Source organism: Ricinus communis, chromosome 8 (assembly GCF_019578655.1).
Source record: "Ricinus communis isolate WT05 ecotype wild-type chromosome 8, ASM1957865v1, whole genome shotgun sequence".
Taxonomy (NCBI): Eukaryota; Viridiplantae; Streptophyta; class Magnoliopsida; order Malpighiales; family Euphorbiaceae; genus Ricinus; species Ricinus communis.
In genome coordinates this window covers 41,548-65,896 of record NC_063263.1, presented here as the reverse complement: position 1 = coordinate 65,896, position 24,349 = coordinate 41,548, and the positions used below count along the sequence as shown (strand labels likewise).

Below are 24,349 nucleotides of genomic sequence, written 5' to 3'. Positions count from 1 at the left end.
AAACAGAAGTATTTCTAGCAATCTGTTCAACAAAGAATTCATTCTTCAGCTTCCAGACTGCTTTTAGGGCTGCCTTTGCAACAAAAAGGACTGTAACTTCGAAAAATTATAACCTTGGTGATAAGAAAGAGGTTGTAGAGCTTTGGGAATTTGCGAAGTGAGGATGGTCATGATACTGAAGGAGTCGAGAAAGATGAACAGACTTACCAGGGAAGTGGGTGTATTAAGTTTATGCCGGCTGCGCATGAACTTGGGTAGAGATAGTCATCGAGGGGGTTGCTTTTCCAACTTGTGGTACTCGATGCATCTTTGGCCTGATGCATTAGCTGATGCGTCTTCATTATCAACATTGCAGCTGTAATGATAATCATCAAGAAGTATGAACCTTCTCCTCTTACCTCTTCTTCTTCCTCTTTTCCCTAGGGCTTCCCACTCTATTTCTCTTTCTAACCTTCTCTCTCATCTGTTTCGCCTTTTGTATTCCATCAGTCCCAACTGTACGAGTATATTTTTGAAGAATTCAATAAAATTTAATAACTTTTTAATAAAAATAAAAATAAAACTATAAAAATTTAATGAAATAACTAAAAGTTAAGAAATTCAATAAAATAAAATTACCAGGAATTTCAACCTGAACAATATGGACACCTGTTTTTTCAAAATAATACTTAATACTTGGAGAATTGGACTGCTCAATAAAAATGCTCATTTGAGAAATGAGATATAATATATTTCTCAATCAAATAAAAACACATGTTTGACAGACAAATAATGATATACATCTTAAATTAAGGCTCAACGAAATACTAAGCTTGCCATTCAACAATGGCTTGTATAACAAAACTCACAAGTTATCTTCTTCATATTATAATTTTGTGTTCAAATAGAAAGAGCTAACAACCAAACAAAGCAGCAACTCTTAACTCGATTGTGCCAAAAATAATTAATCAAGTAAATCTTGCGCTGTTCCTCCTTCCCCACCATTTCTTTTTTACCCTGTCAAGGGCACCTTCTTCATTTCCAAGTTTATTCAAAATCACCTTTGTTTCCCGTAGTCTCACCCCATAATCCTTCTTCCAAGCTTCAAACATCTGCTTCAACCTTCTAAGCTCACGATCAGGATTCAAACTTGCTTCTACCTGACCTGATTTTACCTCCACCAAGAACTTGGCATCGTCACCAAATACTTGACTTCTTTGCTCGAATTCTTCAGCCAACCTGCTTATAACACTCAGACCTGCACTCATTGGTCTCACACTGTGACCATTACTTTCCTGACCTCTGTAGTTATTTCCTGTATCCCAGTCCCTTTCATCGCTTGCATTGACAGATGCATCTGAATTTCTCTCAGAATCATCAATGGCAAGGCTCTTCTTTGCAATAGAGAGACTGGATTGCAGGGATCTCATCTGCTTCTGCCACACCTCTTCCATTGACTTCATTTTCAGCTCATATTCAGACCAACGGCTCTCGTATTGTTGGAGCCGCTGCTGGAGAATGTCGTTCTCCTCTTCTTTCTCTCTAAGGGCAGCCTCAGCTTTAAGAACTCGTCGCTGTAATTCAGCAAGAAATGATGCTTTCACCAACACCTCATCTGACTCGTTGCCCTGTTGAAATATTGTATTTGTTTAACATCTTAAAAGGGAAAAATTTTTGAAGGGATTCTCTAAGCAACATATGCATTATGTATTCTCATGCATAGGGTGAGCATAGTTCAGTGAACCTGACCATGCTCACAAAACAAAGGTTTCGGTCTTTTTTTTTTTTTTTTGAACCAAAAACCAAGCTAAATTATTCAGTTAACCAAAATCGGTTTTTTAACCAGTTTTCCGATTAACCAAAATAATAATAAAATGAAATAAAAGAAAAAGAAGGGAAGGAAAAAGAATGAATTTTTTTTCTGGTTTTTAGTCAACCTATGAAAATTTTATCATTTATTAAAAAAAAGAATTTTAAAAATATATAATGTAAATATTTCCGTTTTTCAAAAGAGTATACAAAGAAAATAATACAAAAAAAGAAAAAACTATATTTATCAAATATATATATAATAAAAATTAACGGTAAATATCAGTTTGTTCGGTTAATCGCCAGTTTTTTAAATTCGAAATCAAAAACCGACCGATTAACCAAATTTTCCAAAAACAAAAACCATAACTGAACCAATCGGGTTCAGTTCCGTTTGGGTTGGTTCGGTTTTGCTCAGTTTTTCTGTTCACCCCTACTCATGCATACCACAATAATATAAAGTAAAAAGATGAGAAAACAGATAACTGAACAAATAAATAAACCAAAATCTAAACACATTAGATAATCCGCCAACTAAGAAACAAAGCCCAGAATTTGGGAGTGTGTAAACAGTGGCAAAAAGAACACAAATACATAATCGCAAAAAAAGGCAACATACCATATCCATTTAATCCTTAGTACTCCTCAACTTTCAGAATACTCAAATTAACAATATATAGTAGTATAAAATTAAACTCGTCCATCAGGAGGATAGTCGCACAATTTGAAAAAGGAACAGGAACAGAGCAAAATGCAAAAATTTGTTCCAACAAGATAAGGAATATAACCAAAATTATTAGAAGCATTAACGAGTTTAACCTGATTTAAAACCGGTCCCTTGATGGAAAAAGTGTATAATATTAAGAGATCTTAGTAAAGTTCCAAGAGACAGAAAGGGATAAATTTGAGATGAAAAGAAATTAACATATGAAGATAACAGAAAGCCAATGATTTTGCAAAGCCTGACACATCACAAATTAAAAGAAGTTTATATTGTCTAAAGATATTCATAATTGTGCACATGGAGTTCAAATATCCTTCAAAGTGGATAGACAATTAAAAGAAAACCAAGAAATCAAGGCATGCAGTCGGACATTAATCTCAACATATGTGGAAGTATGAACCAAGTAAGCTATGAATGATAAAGTTATGTAGATACAGAAATAAGAAATTGAATGAGTACCTTAGTGCCCCCAGATATCAGTAAACCTATGTTGCCTGAACATCTTCTGACCAACCATCCACGAATAACTGCACCATATAGCAGGGAAAAAACGCTTTATAGTTTCAATTCAACATTTAGTATTTTTTAATAAATATTCTAATGCCAATGGCTCGGTATCTAACAAAAACCAGCCTGGTTACACAGGCTCACTTGACCCGAAACAGATCACTGTCATACAGAGCCACATGTTAAATCCTCTCTCATATAAACAAACTGCAGTGACTACAGACCACTATGGGTTGAAGCCACTAACCTACAACAGTAAGAAACCCAACTGATTGCCAGACTTTTGCTGCTGTCAAATGTGTAAATGAGCAGAAAATTGTCTTTGATTTCTTGGCCATCACAAATGTTACAAAACCGTCCAGGGGTATTATAGTTATCAAATGAACAGAATAACCCTAATGAATAAGTATATAACCTGCACTTAATCTCGTAATAAGTTATGACTTCTCCAAATTCTCTCTTTACAGATTTTACTTAGAACAAAATCGAAATTTACCTGATTGTATTACAATTGATGCCTCATGGACGTCTTTGTATCTTTTCCTAGAGATTGTACTTCTTATTTGCCTTTGTATAACAACAGTAGCTCTATGTCTTTGCAGCAAGACTGCATATTCCTTTCTGACTTTTTCTCCCCGAGCAACTGAATGTAGTAGAATATAGATCATTAAAATAAAATTTTCTAAAAATAATATGTTGTTTTTCTTCTCTTTTTTCATTAAAAAAATAGAATTGATGGTTCAAAACAAAATTATAAGTTTAAATTAGAAAGAGCAATACATGACTGAAGAATGGCAATTCCTCTCCTAAGCTCTCTGTGATAACGGCGAGCTAGGTGCCCTCTAAAACAGCTCTGAACAGCTAATATACCATGAAGGGTACGGTTCCTTGTATCCTCCAGCACGCCAATCTGCATAAATTTCCTTGTCACACATCTATGGGCAGACAATAAAGCATGTCAACAAGGTAGGTAATGAAATGCTTTTAATTCATCTGGCACCAACAACAATAGGATATTAGTGGGAGAATGCTCTTCCGTACAAAATCCAAAAGGTCAAATAGTAGATTTATGATATTTGTATCAGATAGAATAATTCTAAAGACATTAAAACATAATAAAAGAGATGTCATCTTATGCTCATGAAGTAAAGTGATTGTCATCTAGATGTTGAGGCAATAAACATGCAATGACTGCAACAAGATATTCAGATCATGCAACTCTATTTATGAAATCTCTAGCTCTTTTTAAGATAGAATTAAAGCATTAGCTTATTGGTAATAGAATTGTTTTCAAAATTGTGAATTTACAAGTTCGAACCTTGGTTGAAGACCACTAACCCGAAAAATAAATAGACACCTTTATCTTTTAGAGGTTGTTAAAGGTCAAGATAACTCTTTCAGATTTGGGTTTAGGGTTTCAATTAAGATGAAACATAACTCTGAGGTAACGAGAAGAGAGATGAGATTATTCTCAATTTCTTAGCATTGGAATTGAGGGAGTAATCTGAGATCAAAAATTAAGTTTTTCTGGTTGCATTATGAGGAGATAGATGAAGAACCAGGTGTCAACTGAACAAGAATCTATGTATACATGCTCCCTAAACGGTGCCATCTAATAACTAATATAGGTGTCTTGAGATGATTAAGATTTAATAGCTTATTTTACACATCAGCCTGAAACATATATGGATTGAGAAGCCATACTTAATGAAGCCCACTTTTCATGCGGTCCAGTCAGTTTCATCAGGTCTTAGGTTTTCCAAGTTGGATGAACAGCCATTCTTTATGCATAAACAGAAACATGTGTGTGTTTGCGAGCAATATATACAGTGAACCCTCTTATAATTAATATATTTGGTGGACCAAAAAATTTTTAAATAATAGAATTATTAATTTATTATGTTCACAAAGGATAGGAACTATAAAATAGTGTATTATAAATGTATTCAAAATAAATTACATACATAAACTTAAAATCAACAAGTTACTATGCACAAAATTAAAATTTTATTATCAAGATGCAAGCTAAATACTTAGTTAAAATCATGCTCTAAATTAATTTCATAATAAATGCACTTTTTCCTTTTAATAGAAATATAATTTTCAATTCACTTCTTTTCTTTGTGGCATGTGTAAAAAAGTTTCTTTGTATTTAATAACTTCTAAAAGTTCTGTATATTTATTAACTTCTAAAATATCAAATCTACTGCTAATAATAAGCATTAAAATAATAAAGCATTAGCACTACCTTTGCTTGAAATTCATTTTTTTACAAATGAATTGATAATATGTTTTTGTGTCAAATAATAACTTCAAATGAGATTAAAATTGTTTCTTGAATAATTCATAACAAGAAAAATAATTACTAGAGATAAAAGATATAAGAGAGAGATGCGCAAGATAATTAAATGAAATTAATCTCACGAAATGTATGCCTCACTAATATAGAATTCATTTTAAAATTTTACCTATTTTGCTAGAATTTAGTTTAGTTATAATAAATTATAGAGTTAATGAATTAAAATTCTAAATGGACTTCTATTTCAACCAAACACATAAATTTTGGATCTAAAATGAATTCTACAAAATTATTTATTTCAACCAAATACATTGCAAGGGAAAATGATATATAGATATCTAGCATTTTTCTTCTATATATTCTCTCTAATAATTAATTATTACAACGATTTTTTCAAATTTTATTAATTATTGAATAATAGAATTATCAATTATACAAAGAGGAATGAAGTTGGTTTCTAAAAAATTTATTAATTATATATATATATATATATATATAAATTGATTCTGGTGCAAAGAAATCCTAATAATTCTATTAGATATATGTATATATACACACAGTTTAAATCATTCACCTGTCCAGTGCGAAAAAACAATTTTGTGTAACCAACTTGATACATCTCCGGCAATATATTAAATTGGTGAAGAATTGCAACTGAAACACCAAGTGGATCCTGAGAAGCGGCATTTTCCAGCAGAAGAAAACCATATCTGGTTAAAAGATACAAGCACATGGCAAACACCTCAGTAGGATAAAAGATCATTACTATACTTTAAGAAGCTATAAGAGATAGAATTAGCAAATTTCTTTACCTTCTGGCAAACTTCTGATGTGACATTCTTGTAGGAAATCCAGACCTCGAAATACGGACTACTTCTAGGACTCCACAACATCTCAGCTGCTGCAATACTAGTCCCTGCTCATATGACCCAGGGGACTGAGAGTTGTTGGGCTTTATGCAGCGTATGAAATGTGGTGTGGTGTTCTCTAGGCGCTGCATCAATTGGAATAGTTGGCTCTAACCAACAAAAATATGTTAATTAGATAAATAACACCACGAAATTGAGTTATGTTTTTTCAAAGTTATGTGCCGAAGACATCACTATATAGATGTTAGCAGTAAGAAAATTTGTTAGCATCTCCTTAGGCCAAGTTTTCTACATGCTCTATTAAGATATTTTCAAGGTCAAAATGAGTCCAACGAGTAAACTTGAAAGACCTTTCTCGTGATTTAAATAGAAAATTTGCAACAGAGGGCCACAATAAAATATCTGAAGAATATTAGTGACCTATATCTGGCCAGCAGGAAAGGAAGAAGGGTGGAAGCAAACTGTAACCATACATACATGTGCTTTCCAGTATGCTTGAGCACAACTTATAATCATCTTTCAAAGGACTACAGTTAGGAGCAAATTTAATGAAACAAAATATAGGGTCCAGACAAGTGTATAATCGATCAAAATGCTACTAAAACTAATTTCTAAGCCTATGATACCACCAGGATTATGCAATTTAATTCCGAAGTTAGTTGTGATAACAAACACAGGGAGCAATACCTTGAACTTTGTAGCAACACTTAGCTTCTGAGAATCTGCCCCACCTGCTTTATATAAAGGACCAACCACAGGCTTCTGAGATTGAGTAAGCATACTGGAAGCAAATATCTGAGGAAGATGGCATGAGCATGAAGACAAGAGCTGAATGGAATCCAAGTGTAACAAGTCCCTATTCTTCTCCAAAAATCCAGTAGTATCATATGTAACCTGAGCATAGGACAAAGTGGAACTATTAAACAGTCAGGTAGCTTTCCCATTGAAAAAGCTTAGCAATGAACCACAGTTCAAATACTTAATAAGCCTCCTTGGGACTTTGACATTGCAACAATACACTAAACCCTTGAAACGAAGAGAAGGCAAGCAATTATGGAGGATTCAATTCATAGAAGTTGCATACCTCCCCAGCATAATGGCATACTGTGAAGGCTTTGCCTCGCTCTCCTCTGAAACATGAATTAGAATGCACATGCTGCTTCAGCTTGTTGGCAAATGTCAAATCTGTGCCGTTTGGAAAAGTAGACTCCTCATCTAACAAAGATAATAACCCCAATGGCTTCTGCATAAGAAGTAAAAAGAAAGACTGAAGTTTCCAAATCCAAAATGACCGTGCAGCCAGTTTACATAATCCAATAGTGATACCTTAGTGTGCAAGTGTGAAATTCCATCCAATGCAAGAAACTAACTTAATCAGGAATATGATAATGTTTATTTGTTAACTTCATCCAAACAAGAAAAAGTAATCAACAAAGCTATTAATCTAAGAGACCTGTTGAAATCAATAAAGCAATCAGCATTCCAAGCTATTGCAAAACCACTCAACTTAAAAATTCAAACTTGTAGGTGAGGGCTGAAGAATTGGTTTTAGATTTCTAACAGCCCCACCACTTGAAAGACAGCATTGCTTGAAGTATGGACAAACACAAGCACCATCTACTTGTGGTGAATTTAGTTTGTTAATATGGGGCGCCCCAGGGTCCAAACTCTGGACCACTTGGTGGAACAGCTCTTTATACCACTTAGAAGACTCAAACCAACTCAAAAGCTTAAGTTATTAGGTGGCCAGACCCACCATAAAATAATAAATAAATAACAAAATAAGAATCTTCATCTTATGTTTTCTTAATGTGGGATCTCTGATAGTCTCTTGATACATGCTAGGATCTACTAGCACATGTTACAACTAGATCAGAGAACATTTAGGACTCTCCAAAGGCAACATGTAAGAACAGAAAGAAAACATGGAAAACCCAGTATTCTGGCATAACAATGGATCTAAGAGCAAAACTGGTGAGACATGAATGAGGGCACATGAAAGTTAGAGGTATGGATTTGGGTCTATAACATGTAAAAGAACCACTAGAACTAAACACTTAAAGTTGTATGAGAGAGCATTATAAAACACAAGCAAGTCAACATCGTATAACACCTTGTATGCTGATTACAACATTTAGCCAGCACTTCTTTTCAGGTTTCTCTCACAAGATAGCAAATACTGATCCTATTTGCACATCAATTTACTGAATTGACTTAGATTATGATAAAGTTAGGTTCTTTCCATCTGAAATTAAAGGAATATCTTAGATAACATGCAAAAGTACATAGAATGGGGAAAAGTAAGTAGAAGAGTTTTCTCTATAACTTTATAATACATTGAGGACTAAAACAATTTTAATATCATATTAACATGGAATTCTACAAGACAAATCAAAAGTGCTATCAGAGGATAAAAGGATGTACCTATCCTTTAGTCCTCATACATATAGAAGGAAAAGAAAATAAATTAAAATAAATGCACATATGAGAATTTTTAGCAGCAGGCACTGCACCTTTTCAAAAAGATTAAGACAGTCTTGATTGTCTTCAAAATCAACTTTTGTCCAGTCAATGCCATCCTGAACATATTCCTACAGAAGACATGCACCCAATAAGCATAGGCAATAAATGTGTAATGTTATTCCGACCATCTATGTAGACAACAATAATCCTCTATTTAGAATAATGCTTATTATCTTGCTGTTGTTTCCTCCATGTAAACACCAAGACTAACATGAGCAGAAACCCAGAAATAGTTTAAGAATCTAAAGCATATACTATATTGTTTAAAAAGTTTGTAATAATATTCCATTCTTTTTCATTCCAAAAACCCACAAGTTTCTGCAGAAGAAAATTCAATATATTCAAAATAATATTTAGGAAAAACTGACCTGGGGAATTTTATTCAATATACATTATCTATTGGTTACTACTAGAGATAGATAAATTTAAGCAGTTGAAGACACTATTGCCTGGAAGTTGACTCTATCCTGTAACATATCTAAAGACAATCAAGTAGCATCACAACTTCAAAGAGATCACACTCCTTTCATAGATAATGCATGTATTGAATCTATTCATTAAGCAACTTTATCAATTCATGCATGTATTGAATCTACATAAGCTGTCCACAATATTTAAATTCATAGAATAAGATAAAATTGTTATACACTTTATGCTCATCATACAAACACTTCTTAGTAATCGAGTTTGAAGGGACACTTTGTTATAAGAATATCAATTGGCATTTACTGTCCATACAGATTAATTCAAACAGATCAAATAGGGGTTTAAATTAATGAATGCAATTAGATCAACATTCTTTTCTACAAATATCTTCAACCCAAGTAATTGCACACACAAGGATTAACATGAAGGTAAGGAGTTATTGTGAAAAAATTCATTATTTAGTGTTTTAATGGGAAATAAGGCCTAATGACCAACCAAATCTTGTACTTTAGCCGTTTTTATCAATTAGTCCAATCCTTTTAATGTTATCAATTAGGTATATAGACTTATTTTCTTCTCACAACATTCCAGTTGTCTTCCATTCAAATTAGAGTTAAGAAAGCTAACATGAGCATTACTGGGGACCACTAACAACCAGAAAGGCTATTTCTTTCTCTTCTTTCTCCCTCTTTCTTTGTGATGCCACCCTCTCACTCACTCTCTCCCCAATTAAGCCTCCTCCATTTCTTGTTTTTTTATTAAATGGATTAAATTTCTCCCATTTGGTGTCTTATCATTGCATCCTTTTTTATGCCAATTGCATCTGCAATTACTGAACTTGAATCCAAGCTAAGCAAAAGTTCCTGCTTCTTAACAAGCTAGGCACCTACTGATCAGAGACCTCTCTCAAAGAAGGCACCTACTGCTTGCTTTTAGCAATTACTATGGTATGTTTTCGGATGGTAGAGCTCATAAATTTTATTTCCTTATTTTTCTCTTTGCAGCCAGAAGCCAAGAAGCATTTAACAGGTATATTGACACTTCTTAATAATAACCCAAGATGCATAAGAATGGACATGGGATCATATTAGGTTGTTTGTAGCTAAGCAAAACTGCTTCTATCAGTATGCTTTTTTTCTTAAAAAAAAAAAAAAAAGAAGTTTAGATTTTAACTGTCAATAAGTAATGAGCTTTAATTTTATTAAGATTCAAATAGAATAGTTGCTATTAGATGAGAATATTCTAGAGAAAAGTTAAAATCTAAGGCTGAACAACTAACTATAAATTCACATAATATTGTACAGAATCACAACATATAAATTTGTTATGCTCAATAAGGATCTTCTTTACATGCCTCAGTTGCACCATTTCATGGAGCTAGTGAGTATCTAAAAGAAAGGGGGAAAAAAGAATTGATTTATTTCATATCCAGGTCAGACTCTACAGGATGGAATAAAGGAATGACGGAAGGAGACAAAGAAAATTAATTACAAAGAAAATTAATTACAAAGAAAGAAAAAAGGATAGAAAATAATGAAACAAGAAATATGAAGAACAAGAGGGCATACTCCAAATGGTCAGAATCAGAAAATCTAAACGGAATAGAGTTGATATTCTTAAAGTGTAATGCTCTAGACATTCTGGATCATAACTGAAAGAGCACTATACATAGCCCTGTTATTATAATTTTCAGTTGAATTTAAAATCATTTCACTGTTACCTCTTGCTCTAACTTGAATAAATGGCGGTTAAAGTGTTGCTGCAATCTCTCATTTGCATAATTTATGCAAAATTGTTCAAAACTATTCCTCTGCAAAAAAAAAAAAAAAAAGGGAATTCATGATAAAGAAGTGTTAAGCAAGAAAATAAGAAATTGAGAGAGCGCGAGGGCGCGAGAGCATCATAATAAAATAAGATTTGAAACATACTTCAAACGATTCAAATCCATAAATATCAAGAATGCTGATGGATCTTCCAGTTCGCCTTTTGCCAACCGCAAGAGATTTATTAATTTGTTCGACTAACCAATCAAATAAACAGGCATAGATTGACTTTGCCAGAGCATCCCTTGAATCAATGGCCTGGAAAATTAAAAAATCCATTATTTATTTCATTTCAAAGAAAAATGTGATACAAGTCATAACTATATGATGAACATAATAGTCGTTCTTTTTTATGATGAGCAATGATATGAACATTATTATCATTTTAAGGGAACTGGGTGGGTGCTATCAAATATGTGAGAATCTAAACTAAAAGTTAGCCTATTTATCTATATTGACCAAATCTCTGTAAGGGCATTAATGTTCTACAAAGTGAACCAGAAATGTTAATTTGCAAACTTTAGAAGTGTTAAAAGTGATGAAGAAAAATGTTAAAACAATTTCCTTCAAACAATAACAATGAACGAATGCATGTGTGGATCCACATGCTGGAGGGGGAGGAAAGAGAGAGAGAGAGAGAGAGAGAGAAATATGGGTATTGAAGTACAGCAGAATCCTAAAATTTAAGCAGATCACATAAGCCAAAAAGAATGTGAAGTAAATTTGCATATCCTTGAAACATTTACAAGCATGACCCTAAAGGCCCTCGGAGAACAACCCTTACCACATATGTTTTAAAAGCATTGACACATGTAGGAGTTCAATGCTGCATATAGTCCACCACTTCACCTATTAACTAAGTGGGACGACTGTCCAGATCGTTTTTTACCACAGCATAAAGGAGATGGTCTAATTCCATTTAATAGGAAAAATTTTACCAAAAAGAAATTAAAAATCAGCTCAACCAGTGATGTCAAGAAAATAAAATTTAAATACGTCCATGATAATGTGGCACAATTGGGGCCGTTATACATGATCATGCCACCATAAGAACTTCTAGTTAATATAACATGTGAACGGAATTGAATAAACAAAACTGGGCGCATGCATAATTGTAGTTTAAAGAATATGGCTGCAAGTAAAAAGTAAATTAGGCTAGTGAAAGATGAATGTGCTCTATTAGTCTCCACCTGACCCCAATAGCATACCAAAGAAAGCAATTCATGATCTATTATTCTTCAACTTTCATTTGCAACCAGTATTTGGCAAGTTTCTCTTTAGCTTTTCCTGATGACTTCTCTAGTTTCTTCTTTCTTCTGGCTATTGCTAGAGTTGATATTCTATATGTGTTCACAAAAGGACATTCTGTGGATCTTCAAAAATTGGTCATGTAAAAGGGTACTATCCGATGATGGCAGAGGAGTTGATCTTTGACTATGAATATCAGGCTTTGGTTTTTGTTGAAGAAATGTAATTGGTTGTGTCATTTGGATATGTTTCACATAGTGTGCAGCTACTTAAATTTCCATTTTTTTATTTTTTTTTTATTTTTACCTTATTAATTAGGTTTTGGTTGGGAAGTAGAAAATAAGGAAGGAAAATAGAAAATGAAAATTTTAATAATGTGTGTCCCATGAAAAAATATCTCAACATTTTCCTTCCCACCCTCTTTTTTCTCTCATTCATTCTCAGCATGGTTTGAAGTTCCAATGCACCAAAATGTAGCAGCTGCCACTACCATGTGTTTTGGAAAACACTTGGCAGAATAATTCAAATTAGTAACAAATAAAAATAAGTTTCAAAGCACTATCAGGGTTTGGTCATTAAGTAACGGGATTTTGATTGGTTGATACAATGCAAGGGTTAGGATTTGGCATCTGTATTGTCTATCTCAATCAACATGGAAGATGGACTTATTTTAAATCAAACATAATAAGTTGGAAATTACAAAAAGAAATCTTAATCTTTTTTCCTTTTTTTTTATCTAAATAATCGGATTTTATTCCTTTAAAGCATTGACATTCAACATTTTGAGTTCCATTTTATTTTATTTGTAGAATAGAATTATCATGCGATGCATTCATTATCCTCTTATATCAAAACACCAACTCATTCATTTCTCTTCCCACTCAGTTCTTCCCCTTTCTTCTTTTTCTCAAAAAGATTACAAAAAAATTAAAAAAAAAATCTGATGTAGCTTGTTATTTAAAACCTACTTCATGAACAAGAAGAGCAGCATTACCCTATATTTTACCCACTTAGTTTCTTTCACCCATAGTTCTCCAATTCCAAAGCTGAGGGTTAAAATACATTATCAATCATTATCAAAAATAATAGATAAAAAATTATCATTGAGTTCATTTAATTTAATAATCCATTTGGCATTTGTGTGCACATTTAATAAGGTTTGATAAATGTTTTTCATCAAGGGCCTTTAAACAGAGCATGCCCCATTGTTATTAACAGATACAAATATTATCTATTTCTTTATTGGCGAAACTCCTAACAGGCTATTTTATTTAACAACTGCATTTGTTGGTAATAGCTGTTAACTTCCCATAATGACAAAAAATAGCTATCACCAATGCATTTTCAGAACTTCTACTCCATCACAAGGGCAATATACAAAAGGCAAAGATTAGTTACATAAACGGCACTGTAAAGCGATAGCCACCAAATTGTTTAATTTCATGCTCCTTTTGTAGATGCATCTAAATGCCATATTGATTGAGAGTAGGGATGCAAACAAGGAAAGAGATTATGCATTCCCCTATTTGTTTCTTACCTGTGATAAAGTTAACTTTTGGACAATATTATCATTTCCAACTTTCATCTTACGAGTTGATAAAGCTAGCTTAAGCTCCCCAACATCACATCCAATCAGTTTGGCAACAGTAGTTAGGCCTGAAACATGAAAGACAAATTTCAGCACAATCATTAATTACCCATCCAGCCAACGTCCTCCCTACCCCTCCAAAAGAAGAAGAAGATTTACTAATAGAATATAGGAGAGCCGAAAAAGAGAAGGATAGCATTCCAAAGCAATAGGAAAGAAAGTGAAATTTATATAAACAGCTAACGGCACCACAGTTCCATGTAAAGAAGTGGTGTAGTTTCTCTGTTGAGAATCATTGTGATAAAAAATTTGATGCTAGCTCTATATATTATCAAAATAGAACGTGTTAGAAATTTGAAATACATTAAACAACTTACTAATTAAAGATGCAACAATAACCTTTTCTTTTCTAGAGAATAACAAACTACACAACCAGCACAAGTTAATAGTGAGGATGTCCAGGGTTTTAGTTTAGAGTATGTTACAAGCTGAATCTTCATTATTATACTAATATAAATCGCACAGCACCATATACACTTAGAGGTTTATTGCGATGTTAGTTGAGACTTGAAATTTCTTTTTAGATATAAGTTAGATGATTGCAACTCATAAGAGATTTATATATTTTGTTTAGCCATGTCAATTAAGTAATTGAAATCTTGGTAATGGTTGTTAGATGAAAATTAAAGAATATATGTAAGAAAAAGTAAAGCATGGTTCATGGTGTTTAAGGAATAGTAGCTGCTAGTACTAGAACAATTCAAACTTTTAGGAGATAAAAGCCAGAAGTCTGTCAGTGAAAATTAGTAGTAGTATGTTACATTTCTACTGAAACTCAGTTCTGCTATTAGTTTACTACATATGTGCTCTCGGCTATACCATATTGAATAAAGGATATCAAGGCTTTTATGATCTTTGAGGAACTCTGTGTGAAAGCAACACATCAGATATCCTTTCCTACAAAGATGAAAGACCTCTAAGCAAACACCTGAGAGATTTCATGACTTCTAGCAATTTTTTGATTCCCACACCTTTTCTACAAAAGAAAATTATGGGTTTTGATATGTTAGGATGAAATCTTGTTTGAGGGCTTTGTCTATGAGATGTAGTGGAGACTAGAAATGATCCATCTTCACTGAGATCTAATGCTTCATCAGCTCAAATGAAGCATCACACTAAAGAATTCACTACAAAGTTCAAGGTGTTTCCAGCATACATTCAGCAACAACGCCATTTTCACAAGGATTTTGACTTGTTAAAAAGCAAAGGAAGCCTGGACAAGCTCAATGAGAAGTTCCAAAACAGTGAAAAGACCAACCAGATGTAGGTATTGAACCTGAGAAAAGAATTCGAAATTCTCAGGATGAGAGATGCAAAATCTGTCAAAGAATATTCTGACAGGTTAATGAGTGACGTAAACAGGATGAGATTGCTTGGTGAGGAGCTGACAAACAAGAGGTTTGATGAGAAAGTTCTATTCAGCCAACTTCAAAGGTATGAATGAAGCCCAAATCTCATCATTGGAAGATTACAAAGGCTTGAACCAACTAACTGTCTGAATTAGTTAATTCTCTGCAAGCACAAGAACACAGAATAATATTTAGGCAACACAGGTCCACTGAAGCAGCGATTCTTGCAAAGCTCAGCCAGAAGGCATCTCAAAGTGGTGGAGAAAAGAATATTAATAAAAAAATTTAGAAAAGGAGGAGAATCAAGGGAAGGAATACAATAGGTGCAGAGATGGAGAGAGGAAGGCAAATTTCTTCCCCATAGTGTTTGCAAAAGAACAAATAACTTTAAGCAGAATTGTTGGAAGAATATACAATTAGGAAGCACTTTACAGGCTTATGCAAAACCCAAAGCAGCAGCCTCCTACTCAGCAGATCAACTTCATTGAAGGTCATCAGACACTTATGGTGACTGATGTCTCAGCAAAGTAACAAGCAGGTTTGACTTGTGGATACATGTTTCTCTCTTCATATCTTTGGATAAAAATATCAAATCTAAAGTTAAGTTAGTCAAGGGGAGGGATAATCAGCATTGATTCAAAGGATAATCATTGTTGGGTCACCAAGAAATGGAAGATTGTAAAATGTGGTTTTAGATATTCTAGTCCAAACATACAAGTGGTAGAGACATAGAAACCTAATAAACATGAAGACAGGCAACATTCATATTGCAATTCATACTAACATTCTGGAAAAGCCCTACCTTCATCAGTCACAGGTTCAACATGATTTTCATTATCAACAACAGTAAATGAGATATTTCCCAACCAAAGTACAGCAGCGAGCATTGCAAATACACTTTCTTGGTCTTCCTTGCTGACATGAACAATATCCAAAGCTTCCTGACATAACCAGCATAATGGAGTAGGCATGCAGAACAAATCTTAATATCTCTACCATAAAAGTAATAGAGAACAAATGAATAATAGAAGTAACAAAATGAGAAATGAGATTTGCACCTTAACAATGCAAAACCGTTCAGCATCATCTACCCCATTAATTGAGTAGCAACTGCTTTGCCTCAAGTATTTATACTCACTTGCATTCATCAAGTTTATCTTCTCTGTGTTGCATAAAATAATGAGCAGAAGATATATGCATGTAAGTACGATTAAAAGAAACATTAACTTCCCAAGAAAATTTAGCTGCGGAACTATTCTACAGTGAATAAGTAAAATGACATGACAGTTGCCATCTATGGACTAGAACATCTAGCTATTTATATAGATATTTGCCTATCATGGCATTTACTCTTTAACATGTTTTATAATTCCTATATACAAATGATATAAAGCAATTACAAAACATTCATAAATACATTTTCAGAAAATTGGTCCAGACTCCTGATTTACCATGGACCACTGGAAATATTTAATGGCATCCATTGTAACTAGATAAATATTGGTTCCACTCTCCCTTTATGATATTTATGGAACAGTAATCACTTGTTTGATCTTCCTTGAGAACCAGTATTAAAATAGTCATACTCCGATGCAAGAGTAACGACACTGAATTTTTAAACTATTCATCTAAAATTAAGTTCAATGAAAAAACTAGCCATGACATAATAGACAAATCATAAATTAGTCATGAACAATAAACATATCATAGATTTTGTCATGATATATACATAACATAAACAATTCCATAGTGAACTTCCTCCGCTACTATTTAGATGCTTGTTAGCTAACAAACAGATATTCAGAAAACGGACCACTAATAAGAAATCGGAATATGAACTCAGTCTTAAAAAAAGTTCTATGCATTACGAGGCTTATACCAAGCCATGAAGATATGGAACTTCGAATGGTGGCAGCCAGGTCAGGTGTGGATAGAGACCATCTACTTTTCTGTAAGCATTAACTTTAACTATATTTAAGTCTAGGTCACAAAGTTATTATAGATAGCAGAATTCTAATATGAAATGATCATTAATCCAGTTACATAGATAACAGTATAATTATTAGTTGGACTACTGCTAATACATTGAGATATATAAACAGTATGTTCTTTTCACAAAAAGATGTACCAAGTTCAACAAACTTGGCAAAGAGACACGAAATAGATACCTCTAAGTGTAGGTGGAGCCCCTGCACAAAGCTGATAAAATATGTGATAAGACCTTTCTCCCTCCATGCATTGAACCACCCTAGACTGTTTAAATAATAAGATAAAATTAGTAACTCATAATAGAAACAATAGGGAGCAACTAAAAGCCAGAAGAATAAACAATTACCTTCTCAAGTAAAACTGTGCCAAAAAGAAGCAAACATAGTTCAAAATGAAGGGTAAGTACAATTGCAAGATTCGAATAAGAATACATAAAATGCCATCTCACAGCCTCAATAATTCAAGTGATCTTACAAGTTTGAATTTTGGCACCCGATATTTTTCCAGTTTCACTGAAATGTATTTCAATCAGCTTTCCCTGTTGTTCAAGCAAAATATCAATATTCATAATTCTGGATGCAAGATGATAACACTAGATTCAATTCTCAGTATAAACACATCTACCTTAAAACCTAGAGCTAGATTTAGCAAAGAACAAGGAGCTTACAAAGCGACTTGAATTGTCATTCCTCAATGTCTTTGCATTGCCAAAGGCTTCTAAAATTGGATTGGTTTTCAATATTTCATATTCTATACCGCTACCACCGCCAAGAGCTGCCAAATACTGCATCGCGATCTTTGCAGTCTCAGTTTTTCCTGCCCCACTTTCGCCACTGGGAAAATAAAATGAACTTCATAAGTATCATTAAATGGTTATTTGTTAAATCCTTAAAATAATAAAACCAGCCAGTTCTATTTTTTTTTAAAATGGTGTTCTTTGTTCCACCAAGTTATAATGCCACATTTAGGAGTGAAATGAGCCGAGTCGATCCAAAGATATCATTGTTCAAGTTCGACTAATTGAAATATATTAGTGATTGAAATCGGCTGGAGTTCGAAATATTTTAAACGAGTGCGAAAGAGTTATAAAGCGAGCCAAATCTAAGTCAAGCTTAAAAATCCAATATATTTAAACTTTTTTAGCTTTTCATTTGTTTCTTTATTACATAAATAAAAGAAAAATAAATTTTATTAATATTGAAACTAACTGAAAAAAAAAAAGAACATAAAAAGTAATAAATTCAAAGAAAAAGTTCTATAAAAGAACTAGACAAAAACACATTATTTTACTGAAACTAAAATAAAAAGTCTTTTTGATAAAAGAAAATCCTAAAAGCTACTATCATATATTTAAACATAGAAGATTAAGAAAAATGTCTAGCTTTATCTTTATTGATAAATAAAATTATTTTGGAAGTACTTATATTTTACCTTTTCATTATAGATAATATATATATTATCTATTTACGAGCCTAAAAGCTCATGAACATACTAAGCCAAGAATTTGTCTTCTCAAGCTCGCTTGAAATTTTGACGAGCTTAAAAATAAAATCAAGGCCGGATCATTACAATTTCTAAACGAGCTCGAACGAGTTAAAAAATGAGCCAAATCCGAGTCAAACTCAAACTATTCATATCATTTTACACCCCTAGCCACATATCATTTTTCATACAGTAAGGAATTCAATAAGAGAACCAAAAGCTGGCACACCAAAGTAGAAGTGTTTAAGAGTATATAAAAAATATCTAAACCCACAATCTTATACAGGAAAATCAAAAAAGATATGGCCAAAGCCTAGACAAAATGATCCATTGTTAAGTGGATAGTCTAAGAAATCTTTCTATTTTCCTATAAAGTGGTTGACACTTAGATTCTTTTAATTTTATAACCGGGTATTATGGAACCGCAACAAATATGACAAAAAAATAAAAAGAAAGAAAGGACCAAAGAACCAAACTGTCCTTTAAAAAAAGAAAAAAAGAAGTCTCCCAACTCCCTATATGAAACAATTATCACCTCTGCCAAGGTACAGAATGTCAAATTCGCTTCAAGATCAAAGAACCTCCATAACACGAAATTAACCTCTTATTCTTCCACCAAAGGTAATAAAACGGCTGGCTATCTCCACTTTGATTTTCATAGTGCAAGGAAACAAAAAACATTTTGCACTTATTTGTAGTAAATCAAAAAGCCTAACTCAGGCACAAAAACCCAAAAAGGAAAAAGGAGTCCAAATGTCGAAATCAAGAGGAGGCAAAGCTAAGTCCATATAGAGACCAATAGAGGGCTTGAAGGTATGTAATTGAAGGCCACTTATTGTAGCAGTCAGCACACAGGCTACCTCTTAACTCAAGGACATAAATGAATATAATCAAAATTAAAATTCATTCCCTTTCCTAAGACTCCTAGTCCTAGTCCTTTTTACAAAATTTAGGGCAATTAAGTTAATTTTGCTTCATAGCGGTAAGAATTACAATAGTTGGGTGGACAACAACAGAAAATCTGCCGTTAAAACATCAAGATAATGGTTAATAATTGTGAATCAAAAGAGATTATAATTTGACAAAAATTGAGATGGCGAGTATCATTTGACAAAGTATGAGATTAAATCCATATGAAAACTTATGTTTTCCTACCTCCTACAAAAATGTGATCCAAAACCACGGACTATGAAGATTGCTTTCCTCAGGAAAACAAATGTATATGATTTCCTCAAGAAAACATCTTTCCGAACAATCATGGAGCTCATAGCAATAAAATTCACACAGGTTTGCATTTACATATTTTAGGAATGCAAGTAAGAATTAATATTAATGCATGAAATGCCTAAACAAAGATATAGCGATTTAAGGTCCACTTGCATAGGCATAGAACACAGACAGAATATGGATAATAAAATCATAAAAGAAATAATGAAAAAGTTGAAGTACCCATGTTCAACTAACCTTATAATGATAGATTGATTCACTTCATCTGGAGAGAGAAAACAAGAACCCAATTAAGAATCTTAAGCATATGCCAATATATAATCATCATTAAAGAATAAAAGCTAATCTTATAAAGTTATGATAAACTAAAGCACCTCGTATCATTTCTCTGATGGCCGTGTCTGTAATGGCATAAACGTGCGGGCTCTCAATAGATTTGTTCTTATATGCTTCAATATAATCATTTCCATACAAAGGAACTTTCTTAAAGGGATTGATGGCGACCAACACTGGCCCAGCTTTTGTCTAAGTTGCACAATACAACCCAAAGGCATTATGGAGAGTTTATATTTTAATAAGTAATTCAGAAGAGGCATAACATTAATGTGAACACTCACATAAATCATGTCTTGATTGTATCTATACTGAAGATTGTACAACACTGATGGCTCATTTAAGTAACTAAGTTGCATGAGATCATCCACGCCATCAAGGATATCAGGATTTGCTGGAACCAGACTTTCGGATTTTACCTTTAAAACCTGCAATCAAAATGCAGGATAGAACTAAATCAATACCTAAGTGCAGCATATAAATGCTAGCTAGCTATTTTCAGAAGGTTCACTTACTTTCTCATCAGATAGTAAAATAACAGACTCAATCCCTGAAGTTGATATAGTTCTTCCCAGGTGCCAATCCCCATTTGGAAGTTGAAACCAAGACTGGATTTTCTGAAACAAGTAAACTTAAACAAGTAGGTAACCAGATCAACAAATTGAATGTGAATAGAATAGCTTAGATTCTTATCACTTTGCTGCAATAAAATATGGGTAATTTGCTATGGATGTAGAATCCCCCTGACTTTTAGACATACTCCAACCAAGAAAAAATTCTGATCAAGATATTACCTTTTTTGTAAGGTAGGAGGTGGTGTCAGCCCATCTGCGTTCAGTATGTGATGTTGATATTGAAGGTGAAGGTGAAGGTGCAGCGACAGTATCCAAGTCCTCGTATCCCACAGAGGGCCTATCCCCAACTGAAATGGCATTCCCACCATATGGTGAATCCTCGCTGACATCATTCCCAGAAATATCTAGATCTCCATCAACCACCCCGTCCCCTGAACTATCATGTTCAGGAATACTTGAAAATCTTGAAACACTATTTTCTGCATTTTCTGTGAATCTAAAATCAACAGGCAATGACTTGATCAATTGGAGAGAAGGCAGGGCCTGAGAGTTCTGTGACATTTTCTCCAATCCTGAGGATTGAGTTCCCACCAATTCCATTAGATAAAGATCAATCAAAAAGCTGACTTTTCAGTTATCAGCGAGAAAGTTACATAACTAGCTTTAACACAAGACCCCACTTGGCAACTTATTTGATTATAGCATAATGGAGGGGACCATAATTGCAAAACAGACCCTAGTGTTCTATAATACTTAAGTCACCATTGACAACATGGCAGACAAATTCAACATCAAAAGAAGGGGGAGAAAAAGAAAAAAAAAAACACTTTTCTGGTCATGAAAATTACTAGATGTTCTTAATAACAGATGTATAACCAGTTTAAGAACCCAAAATAAAATGCTTCGGCAATTGAATCAAATTCCGCCAACTATTTACCAAATACTGATCTTCAAATTTCTTGTAAAACAAATCTCAGTGTTTGCGCTTCGAAATTACTCAAAAATCACTGTGGCCGCTGTCATCCAGAGGCAAATTAATTAACCTTTGTACATTTTTAAGCATAAAAATTACTTAACACTTAATCAACAGATTAAAAGTTTTAGCTGCTAACAAAATGCAGGAACATTTTTTTCAAAGACGCAAAATCTCAAACCACAAGACTTAAATTTTAAAAGAGGAACACAAGAATAAGAAGACTTAAGCATCACTCCCTCTACATCTTTTCCATTATGCTAGCAACCAAATGAAGCACTAAGGCTTAAAGAAAAGCAACGAAATGTGCTTAATCTAAACCGATCTAGTAACAGAATTCGGACTTTCCACATTCGAAAACACAAAATTTCTCATGATTCAATAAAATAAATTAAAAATGTATACTTACCTTGACAAAGTAGACAAAACAGAAATCAATTTCCCAGCGGATAACTTAGAGGCTCGGATCGACCACAAAACACCAGAAGTTGCTGAAACCTAACAACCGAGAATCATAAAATGTAGATACGTGTATTCGATACTCTGAAATGGAGCTTCTTTTTTACCCAATATTTAAAGAAAAAATTAAAAAAATTAATATTTCAGAATTAAAGAGAAAAAACATGCGCACATACACCCCAGAAAGAAAGTAGCAAGTGTATATACTTTGCAGGGTACTATGAAAGCAGATGCTGGAAGAAGGAGTGTTTGGTTTGCAAGAAAGCGAAGAGAGAGAAAAGAATTTTGGAATAGAAAATTCAAAAGCATGTGTGAGGAGCAGCTTTTCTTTGCTTCACACATAATATTTTAAAAAATAAAAATGAAAAAAGAAAAAAGAAAGAAAAGAAATACCTTTATTTTCTGAGACGCAAATAGCTACTGTCTTTTCAAATAACATTATTTATCTTTAATTGGTTACTTATTTTGTGCCCTTGAATATTTATCGACCATAATTATTAATGAGTGTCTATAATTGTAAATTACAAAGGAGGTTCATTTTCTGTAATAATATTGGCGGAGCGTGATGTCATATCTGTTTTATTTCATGTGCCAACCGAATTTAAACCTAGATTTTTTAAACGGTTGGGGATTATTTCAATGAGATATGGCCAAAATTCCGATTTACCCCTTAAACTTTGATTGATCGAAATTCTGCAAGCCTAGAGGCATTTACTTATTAAAAAAATGGTGTGATTTGTTTTTTCTTATTTAGAAGTTTTTTTATGTAGGCCTAATTATTTATAAGTTCTCTAACTTTATATATTTTCAATAAATTTATCTTGTTTTCTTAAATTATTATAACAAGATTAAATTTTTATTTTTTTTAACTAAAATATAGTTCAACCATTGAGATCGAAAAGACGGTAAATTATATTGACACATAATTTTACTTAAAAAAATTTAAAAAAAAAAGAGTCAGCAAAACAATATAGCCAAAACATATCACATGGCCTAGCTCTTTCATTGCACCACTTTTATTCGATTTTCTAAAGTTTAACTTATGTTTTGATCAGTTGTTTTGATTGTTTTTAATCTAATTATTTAATAAAAATAACTCTTTTTTAGGCAAATGAATTTCTTTTTTTTATTTTTCCATCACTAGACCCTTATTATTTATTTTATTATTATTATTATTATTATTATTATTATTATTATTATTATTATTATCATTATTATTATTGATGTTGTTGTTGTTATTATTGGTGGTGGTGGTGGTGGTGATGGTGGTGTTGTTGTTTATAATTGTCGTGCTTTTCTATTACTGTCATTAAAGCACAAATTTTTTATTTTTTTCATTTCGACATGTCAAAATTCTATGAGTTGCCACATAGGATAGAGCAAGACGGATGAGAATAATTTTTGGAAAAAAAATTAGAGTTTCGTCAATAAATGCTAATTGATCCAATTTGATAAGAAATAACATTCGCATATCCCTCTTTTCAAAATCCATCATTACCAAAAATCCTAAGCTTGGCTTGATCCTTCACTCTTATCTCATCAAAACAATACTCATCTTTCGCCCTTTTTTCTTTGATTGTCTAATAGACTTATACTCTAAATATAATATGATTGAGAGTGCCTATAAAGTCTTTGATGACAATCCCATTAAGAATAATCGTACTTGAAATACTATGATTGTTGGCTATGCGCAAGTATATTTATTTGATAATGCTCAACTTTTGTTTGATAAAATACTTGAACTAAATTGTATTAGCTAGATAGTTCTTGTGTTTGTTTAGGCTCATTGGATTCATTAAGTGCATGTAGTAACAATATTTTGGGTTCGAGTTCGATGTGATAGTTTACAACACTTTGATTAATTCTTATAGAAAATGTAATGAACATACTACATCTATTATCTTATTGCATATTTAGTCGAATGTTTGAAAGGTATATCGTGTCATGGACTTTAACGGTTACAACATATATCTGACTTATTTTTTTTGAAATGAATTACATAGTCAACATGTAACGACCCAAATTCATATCACATGAGATATTTTTCGTTTTAGTCTCACGGTTTTGTTCTCTTGGGGCATTCGATGACTTCCTAGAAGGTCATTCA

The 24,349-nt window shown here is 32.9% G+C and overlaps 1 protein-coding gene across 1 annotated transcript; it reads right to left on the bottom strand.

The window, feature by feature from the left end:
• Positions 1-689: 689 nt before the first annotated feature.
• On the bottom strand, positions 690-22,575 carry LOC8271888 (myosin-1). The gene is made up of 24 exons (XM_015722133.3): positions 22,193-22,575; positions 21,030-21,382; positions 20,751-20,852; positions 20,520-20,663; positions 20,277-20,427; positions 20,140-20,167; positions 17,861-18,026; positions 17,668-17,731; positions 17,540-17,553; positions 17,373-17,457; positions 16,263-16,366; positions 16,007-16,145; positions 13,745-13,863; positions 11,065-11,217; positions 10,857-10,946; positions 8,701-8,778; positions 7,272-7,430; positions 6,875-7,081; positions 6,131-6,336; positions 5,893-6,028; positions 3,800-3,929; positions 3,516-3,662; positions 2,972-3,039; positions 690-1,607 (listed from the first exon to the last, which is right to left on the bottom strand). Exons 2-24 carry the CDS (start codon positions 21,369-21,371, stop codon positions 948-950), a joined length of 3,492 nt encoding a protein of 1,163 aa, XP_015577619.1. The 5' UTR covers positions 21,372-21,382; positions 22,193-22,575; the 3' UTR covers positions 690-947.
• Positions 22,576-24,349: the final 1,774 nt, after the last annotated feature.

Bases quoted from the DNA above. Each gene is read 5' to 3' on its own strand.
- LOC8271888 (XM_015722133.3), bottom strand. From the start codon at position 21,371: ATGTCACAGAACTCTCAGGCCCTGCCTTCTCTCCAATTGATCAAGTCA. The intron at 18,027-20,139 runs GTTAGTTGAACA...TTATTTTCCCAG, and splicing joins AATCAATCTATCATTATAAG to TGGCGAAAGTGGGGCAGGAA. The intron at 16,367-17,372 runs GTATCTATTTCG...TATGCAACACAG, and splicing joins GGCTCCACCTACACTTAGAG to AGAAGATAAACTTGATGAAT.